Source organism: Muntiacus reevesi, chromosome 4, assembly GCF_963930625.1.
Source record: "Muntiacus reevesi chromosome 4, mMunRee1.1, whole genome shotgun sequence".
NCBI classification, from domain to species: Eukaryota; Metazoa; Chordata; class Mammalia; order Artiodactyla; family Cervidae; genus Muntiacus; species Muntiacus reevesi.
Window position 1 is genome coordinate 102,069,000 of NC_089252.1, and position 8,790 is coordinate 102,077,789.

General features: G+C 37.5%; 1 protein-coding gene across 2 annotated transcripts; it reads left to right on the forward strand.

The window, feature by feature from the left end:
- Window positions 1-2,170: 2,170 nt before the first annotated feature.
- Window positions 2,171-6,333, forward strand: HESX1 (HESX homeobox 1). 2 transcript variants are annotated; one of them, XM_065935329.1, is made up of 4 exons: window positions 2,171-4,725; window positions 5,238-5,437; window positions 5,749-5,850; window positions 5,945-6,333. In XM_065935329.1, exons 1-4 carry the CDS (start codon window positions 4,569-4,571, stop codon window positions 6,041-6,043), a joined length of 558 nt encoding a protein of 185 aa, XP_065791401.1. In that variant the 5' UTR covers window positions 2,171-4,568; the 3' UTR covers window positions 6,044-6,333. The 2 variants fall into 2 exon arrangements, with proteins under 2 accessions (XP_065791401.1, XP_065791402.1); XM_065935330.1 differs by having other exon boundaries at window positions 5,322-5,437.
- Window positions 6,334-8,790: the final 2,457 nt, after the last annotated feature.

Sequence of the window (8,790 nt, forward strand, 5' to 3'; positions counted from 1 at the left end):
GATTCTGAGAGCTTCCAGGTTGGCAAACACATTGAAGTGCTGGGATGGTGGTGTGCCCAGAGAGGGCGTGGAACCTCTGTGCCCCTTCCCCCACACCTTGCGCTACACATCTCTTCCATCTGTTCCTGAATTGTATCTTTTCTAGTAGATGTAAACAGCATGCCTTCTTGAGTTGTGTGAGTTCTAGCAAATAATTGAACCTGTGAAGGGGAACTCTGAATTTACTGTCGGTTAGTCAGAAGTGGAATGTGAAGTCAAGTGGGCCTTAGAAAGCATCAGTACAAACAAAGCTAGTGGATGTGATGGAATTCCAGTTGAGCTATTTCAAATCCTGAAAGATGATGCTGTGAAATTTGCTGCACTCAATATGCCAGCAAATTTGGAAAACTCAGCAGTGGCCACAGGACTGGAAAAGGTCAGTTTTCATTCCAGTCCCTAAGAAAGGCAATGCCAAAGAATGCTCAAACTGCTGCACATTTGCACTCATCTCACACGCTAGTAAAGTAATGCTCAAAATTCTCCAAGCCAGGCTTCAGCAATACATGAACCATGAACTTCCAGATGTTCAAGCTGGTTTTAGAAAAGGCAGAGGAACCAGAGATCAAATTGCCAACATCTGCTGGATCATCAAAAAAGCAAGAGAGTTCCAGAAAAACATCTATTTCTGCTTTATTCACTATGCCAAAGCCTTCGACTGTGTGGATCACGATAAACTGTAGAAAATTCTTCAAGAGATGGGAATACCAGACCACCTGACCTGCCTCTTGAGAAACCTGTATACAGGTTCGGAAGCAAGTTAGAACTGAACATGGAACAACAGACTGGTTCCAAATAGGAAAAGGAGTACGTCAAGGCTGTATATTGTCACCCTGCTTATTTAACTTATATGCAGGGTACATCATGAGAAATGCTGGGCTGGAAGAAGCACAAGCTGGAATCAAGGTTGCCGGGAGAAATATCCATAACCTCAGATATGCAGATGACACCACCCTTATGGCAGAAGGTGAAGAGGAACTAAAAAGCCTCTTGATGAAAGTGAAAGAGGAAAAAGTGAAAGTTTTTCAAAAACTTTTTTTTTTCCAAAAAAAAAAAAAAGAGGAAAATGAAAAAGTTGGTTTAAAGTTCAACATTCAGAAACCTAAGATCATGGCATCTGGTCCCATCACTTCATGGGCAATAGACGGGGAGACAGTAGAAACAGTGTCAGACTTTATTTTTGGGGGGTTCCAAAATCACTGCAGATGGTGATTGCAGCCATGAAATTAAAAGACACTTACTCCTTGGAAGGAAAGTTATGACCAACCTAGATAGCATATTAAAAAGCAGAGACATTACTTTGCCAACAAAGTTCCGTCTGGTCAAGGCTATGGTTTTTCCAGTGGTCATGTATGGATGTGAGATTTGGATGGTGAAGAAAGCTGAGTGCCGAAATGTTGATTCTTTTGAACTGTGGTGTTGGAGAAGACTCTTGAGAGTCCCTTGGACTGCAAGGAGATCCAACCAGTCCATCCTAAAGGAGATCACTCCTGGGTGTTCATTGGAAAGACTGATGCTGAAGCTGAAACTCCAATACTTTGGCCACCTCATGCGAAGAGTTGACTCATTGGAAAAGACCCTGATGCTGGGAGGGATTGGGGGCAGGAGGAGAAGGGAATGACAGAGGATGCGATGGTTGGATGGCATCACCGACTTGATGGACATGGTTTTGAGTAAACTCCGGGAGTTTGTGATGGACAGGGAGGCCTGGTGTGCTGCGATTCATGGGGTTGCAAAGAGTTGGACACGACTGAGCGACTGAACTGAACTGAACTGAGTCAAAAGTTACAAGTGGCCACTTGGGACTTGCAAGTGGTATCTATAGTCTTGGTGGACTGAGCCCTTAACCTGTGGGGTAGTTAGGGTCAGAATTGAATTGTAGGATACCCTGTTGATGTCTACAGAGAACTGGAGAATCGCTTGGTGTGGAAAAACCCATGTACATTGGGTGTCAGAAATGTGAATAAAAACAACTCAGACTATCATATTAGTCCCAGCTTAAAACCCTGCCCTGGGTTCCCTTTGCCCTTGACCTCTTTACCACGGTCTTTATAGGTCTTTATAAAGGCATCCGTTATCCAGCCAGGCCTGGTTCTCCAAACACTAGCATCTGGTACCACTCACTGCTCTCTGGCTAACTGCCCTTTTCCTCCTCAAATATTCCAATACCTTTCAGCTGCAAGACCTTTGTACTTGCTGTTCCTTCTGACTGGAATGCGCTTTCTCAAGATCTTGGCATGCTAGCATTCATTTATCCTCATCTAAAATGTCACATCCTTAGAGAGGCCTCCCGGACCATCAATCCTTAAAAACCCTCTTCTCACTCCACCTCCGCCCCCATTATGTTTCATCACCACCACCTTGTTTATTCCTTTCAGTGAGTTTATCGCTCTCTGAAATTACCTTGCTTTTGTTCATTCCTAATCCTAGAATGGTGTCTGACACATGTTAAGTGCTCTGTAAAAGTCTGTTGAGTGGATATATATGAGAAAACATTGCCTCCACATTTTTAAAGAAACTCTTTGCTCTCTTTTATTTTCATATATTCATCCAGATGTCAGATGGTATTGAGTCCACATAAAATCAACTCAGGATACATAAAAATATTGCAGTGTCTGTGTTGATAAAGAAGAAATTGGGGACTGGAGTTGCTTCAGCCTGTGTCGTGGCATCTTGCATTGTGTGCCTCTAGGGCCCTAGTCTGTGGGGTCGAAGGTCTCAGTAAGACTGCCTTCTAACTCACTCACTGAGGAGGAGCCAACTTTCCTGGCTCATCTTTCTTCTTTTTCTATCACTGGTTAATGTACAAGATAATTTATTTATTAATATTTACAGTCACTGTCACCTGTCTCACTGCCCCCCCACCTCTGCCACCACCGTGAGCTTTGTGGGCACGTGAAGGCAAGGATCCTATTTGGGTTTTTGGGTACGCAGTACATGTTCTTCCGTTTGCGGGATGAATCAGTGAGTGAATGTTTCAAAGGAAAGGAAAGAATCTGGAAGGTCCTGAATCAGTCTCTTTCTCCAGGTCGCTCCAGAGTAGGGGAACCCCCACCATTGCACTGTTTGCCTTCCAAGACACTGTAGGCAAAACCTCCATGAGGTATATATGTTTACTAGTTTATTCATTGTCAGAATGGCTTTACTTGTATATTTATAACTCCATCTTGTGTGCATGTTATGTTTTGTATGTGAATCCTTTGTTCACACTGGAGCTCATGTAAGGAGGAATTTAGCTTGGTATTTATGACATTGTGATAGGAAGTGACATCACAATAGGACATCACGATAAAGTTCCACTCCATCCTACAGAGGCTATTTCCTCCTTGAGCACATACTACTTTTCTTCTTCCCACAAGGAAAGTCCAGTAGTTGCTTGAATGCTGGATAAAACTGAACACTTAAATTTATCATCAAGAAGGTATTAAAAGAAGAGGACCAAAGAGTACAAGAACTAAAAGTGTTACAACTTTGGTGAGAAGTGGCCACTTCAGAATCTTCTCATTTAGCAGCTATATTTCTCTTTTAATTTCACATTTTCTTAGGATGATGAAATGAAAATATTTTGTTCTTGGTTATTTTTCACAAGTCTTCTTGTCCTCATGAGAACCATCCAGTCTGTCAAAATATCAACAAAAATTTTTCTTTAAAAGATAAACTATGTATTTTTCTTTGAAACAACTGATGGGAGAGAAATTCTTCCTTTAGTTTGAATAGTCATACTTTTAAGTTGCTTGGAGGTAGTTATATATGAATCTTCATATTAACTTGTATCTCATTTAAAATAAAAGATGAAAGAAGAGAATTAACTCATTAATTATTTATAATACTTGGTGCAACTGTTCCTTGTGAGTTAATCCAGGCACTTGGAAGAAAATTACACTCAGTGTTAATAACATTGCCAACCTTTTCCAGTATGCTGCTCTCCAAATACTATTGTGTTTTCACTGACAACAGTCACTATTACATATGCATGTGAAAAACAGGCATTTTCATCAGAATTACTGTAATAGCATTAAGAGATTATTATTTTTCCAATTTATTTGGAAGAAAATTCACTTAAATTAGATTATTTATTACTTGACTGCTCTTCTGTCTTGCCTGTATGTTAGGTAACTGGAGTCCATGAAAGTATAAACTTCAGAATAAAAAGCATGATTTTATACATTGATGATTTCAAATAAAAGAGGAGTGCTAGTCTGTGTGCATCATTTCTTTTGAGAAAGTTAAGTCCCTGTTCTGTTTAGGAGAGATAACACTTTTTGTCCCTGTAGGTGGCCCCCGCGGTGTAGCCATTAGTTGCTAATTACTTGCAAACAAATAAACAATTAACTCCTGGAGCTGCTGGCTGGGCCAGTGTGCATTGACATGCTAAAACTTTCTGAAACGGGATTTTAATTAGTGACGTTCTAAATCCAGCCCCCTTGTCAGCGGAGCAATAAGGTGAACTGCAGGAAGGTCCAGCCCCGGACACGTGGGGCAGAACCAGCCAGGGAGGCTTGGGGCTGTTGCTCTGTGCAGCCCACGCAAGGATGTCTCCTAGCCTTCAGGAAGGTGCTCGACTTGGGGAAGGCAAACCCTCACCCTGCCCCTTTTCAATTGAGAGTATCTTAGGACTGGACCAGAAGAAAGACTGTGTTCCATCCATGAAACCCCACAGGCCCTGGGCTGACACCTGCAGCTCTTCAGGTATGCCACAACTTAATTTTTAAATTTCTTTGTTAATTTGTTTAAAGTGTTTAATTTGGCCTTTTTTCTTTTTTTCATATTACATAGACTTAGAGAAAAGCTTTGCTTTCATCCAAGTACATAATTAAAATATCTAGCACTTTTAATGCCTCCATCTGAGTGTTATGGGAAATAAAAAGAACATTGGCCTTAGATCCAAGTAAGTATGAAGTGCATGCACGAGAAATGCCAGGAGCCTTCATTTACTTCAGAAGAGCTCTGGGTTTATTTGCCATATCATATATTCTAAATCTTCTCACTGAAGAATCAATGACACTCAGAGACCAGAATGTGTTCTCTGTCAGCAAGACAGGGCTCTCATTTTTGTTTGCTTTTTGGATTTTGGTCTTCTGTGAAACCTAGAAGAATTCTACTAGGAAAGTTAGAGACAAGTTTCTGAAATTACTTCTTATACAACTTTGTAGAATATAGAATTGGGCACCTAAAATGGGATTTATTTTTTCTCTTTTTAGAGAAAGAAGTTAACCTATGTCTACATGTCCCCACTCTTCCCAATGGGATCTCTTTACCTCAAACTGTGGATCACTCGGTGCCAGAAGAAAGTGTTTTGAAATACGAAGATTACTTTTCACCCTCAGAGAGACTTTCTTTGAAAAGAGAGTTGAGTTGGTATAGAGGCCGAAGACCCAGAACTGCTTTTACTCAAAACCAGGTAGGAAGTTTCTTCAGCCAATAATCTTAATACAAAGGCTTTAACTGATGCCCTGTTCGGCAAAAAGCCCATCCACTTTAGGATCTCAGTTTAGAAGCCTTATTAATGAAACAATAGACCGTATCTCTCTCTCTCTCTCTCTCTCTCTCTCTATCCTTTAACAGTTTCTGGATAATCATTAAAAAAAAAAAAAGCTTACGTATTGATTGCCCAAGATTTGAATGCAGTTATTTTGCTAATACAAATTAAAGTCTATTTTATGATGACAGACCAAAGATCAACATTTTAAATAATTATTTCCTTATTCTTAGATTGAAGTGTTAGAAAATGTCTTTAGAGTAAACTGCTATCCTGGCATTGATATCAGAGAAGACTTAGCTCGAAAACTGAACCTAGAGGAGGACAGAATCCAGGTAAATTTTCAAACTTAGTTATTACTTCTGGAAATGAAAATGTTAATAATAAAATAACATTTCTGAGGTCTGTTTTATCTTCTCTTAATTTTAGATCTGGTTCCAAAATCGGCGTGCAAAGCTGAAAAGGTCCCATAGAGAATCACAGTTTCTAATGGCAAAAAAGAATTTCAACACAGATCTCCTGGAATAAATAGAAAACTAAACATGTGGAATTATCTTCCAGTTGCAGAACATGAAGAATTAATGGAAATATCAAGTGTTGAAAATGTTATGTTTTCTGTGTTTAATCTGAGTATTGTCATTTTTATTGGAAAATATATTGTAAATACTTACTATTATAACATGGTACCTGTTATACTTGGGCACTGTTAGTTATAATAAAGGCCTTTCCTATATATTTTAATAAACATTTGCAGAAAAAGCCAGTTATTTTTGGTGAACAAATTTAATCAAATAAATTAAATTGTTAAAATCAGTAAACTCATAGCTAATTGACTCTACAACTGGATTCCATTTACAAAATAATTCAAGTCAAATAGTCTGAAGAATGGCACAAAGATGTGATTCGTTTCAATAAGTTCAAAATGCATTTTGAAATGTGATTATACTTAATATAGCATATGATTTATTCATGAATCTTTTGTTTCTCTTTATTTCTGGCATAAAGCAGTGAGATTTTCTCACCATATATCCATACAAATCCTTATAGCACTCTAGTTTCAAGTTTTTTATTCAGCAAAGTTATTATGCCAAAGTAGAGATGTAAAATCATCAATCGTCTTATTCATGCCATTAGTATTGGATTGCACAAAAGAATTGAGCTACAAATAAATGCAAATTTTAGTTATTTTTCTAGTCCACTCAATATCATGCTTTAGTTTCATTCATCAAAATGAGAATGATCATCTGGTTTATATCTGTTTCCAGTTAATCACCTGTATGTTTTGTTACAAACAATACATTGACTGAGGAGGTAGGATAACTGTTCTGACATTATCACTGGAAATAACCAGGGCACTTTCTGGGACAAAAACTGTATTTTCTTTGCATTTGCTATGGTTCCCGTCAGTTAAAGACATGAATAGAATAAGATGCATCACAAAGGAGTCCTACTGGGAATCTGGGGATTTGTTTTCCGTTAAATTAATGGAAGGCCAGAGTGGATGTTCTGTTTAATATAAGCTGGAGGACGCTGACTTTGTTTCCTGGAAGCTGTATTCCAACTTCACTCATTTGGATTGAATTCTTCCTTGCTTCCCTTTTCTTTTCTACCTTTTACCTTTTCTTTCCTCTGCTCTTCTTTTCTCTCCTGGTAAGGATCAGAGTAGAAGGTTTTTGTTGAATTACTGTATCTATGCTGGTTTTATATATATTTTTTTCTTTCATTTTTTAATTGCATGAGAAAGATTAGAGGAGTTTGCATTTCCTGATGAGGAAAAGTAGCATGACTCAGATTTTAGAGCTTTTAAAAAATCATTTACTGAGAACAATTTGGAGGAAACACCGCTCTGTGTCCCAGTAAGCTCTGTGTCAGCAGTAAGCTGTGATTATCCTGTTTCACTGTTGCTGGATGGAGAGCGAGGAGGAAGAGAAGGGCAGCAGGGAAGTAAAGGGGAGAACAGAGGCATTAAATGTTTTCCGAAGAAGTCTCTGCTGTCAGACTGTGGAGCCGCTTTTTCTGACGTAAAGAACCGCTTTCAGTAATATACGATTAGGACCCCTATTTATGAAACATGTTAGTCACAGTTTATCCACCGGGTACTTCTTTGCTCTCCATAGGTTCTTGTGAAATTATATTAAGGTAGAGGAATAGAAGTCATCAGGAGTGGGTTGGAGGGGAAAGGGTCAAGTGATGGGTAAGCTTTTTCAAATAGCCATTTAATTTAATCCCTAACGTCATATTTACATATTGTAAACAATTCAAGTAGTGTAGAAGTAGAGTTAAACCTCCCTCAAATCTCCTCCTTCACAGATAATGATCATTAAACATTTTTATACAAGCATGTGTATATGTATACATATATATACACTCATATATGTATTTGTTGTTTTTGCTGTTATTTTTTAAATGTCATCACAATCTGTACATCTTTCCAACATCTTGCAGTTTCAGACATATAGTTCTCTTTTGTTCTTAATGTTTGCTTGGCTTAGCAAGTCCTATGTATAACTATTTCACAATGTTAATATTTTAAGTATTTTTGAACTAGAGCTTTTCACACATTGAGAGTTTTCAAGGAGTAATCATAGTTTATGTAGAATTTATCTAAGATTAAACCTAACCTCCAAGACTGAGAAGTGTGAGGATTCTTTATAAACTTACAGACTTCAGAAAAAAATGAAACAGCATCACAAACTTTGATAAACAACTAATAATGTACTTAAATTATTTTTTACTTATATGAACTTATAACTATAAAAAGTCTGGTGAGGAAAGGAACAGTATTTCTCAGTGACAGTTTAATATCACAGATTTATGTGCTTTTAAAATTCAATTTTGTGTATAATTGAAATACATTGTTAACCAAAGTTACATATTTATAAATGAAATTGTTTATAATAGAAATTATGCACTTTTAACTGAAACAAGTAGCATTCATAAGTCAGAAAAAAATAAATACAGAAATTGTCATATTGAAGAAACAACTCTGAATGTAATATGTGCATACTTTTATATTTTCAGATACTAATAACAGACTATAATAAAATATTGTGAAGTGAGTTCATAATATGTGAGAATATTCAAGAGATAATATACAGAGTAACTAGTATATTTCCCCTAAAATCATTTCCAAAAACCTAAAAGATAAAGGCTGATCTTGTTAAAGGAAATAATGTGTTGGTAATTTTTTTTTTAGCAATTAATTGTCAGTATATTGGAGAGAGTATGATGATATTCAGGAGGAAAACTGGACTTTAACTTTGAGGAAAAATCAA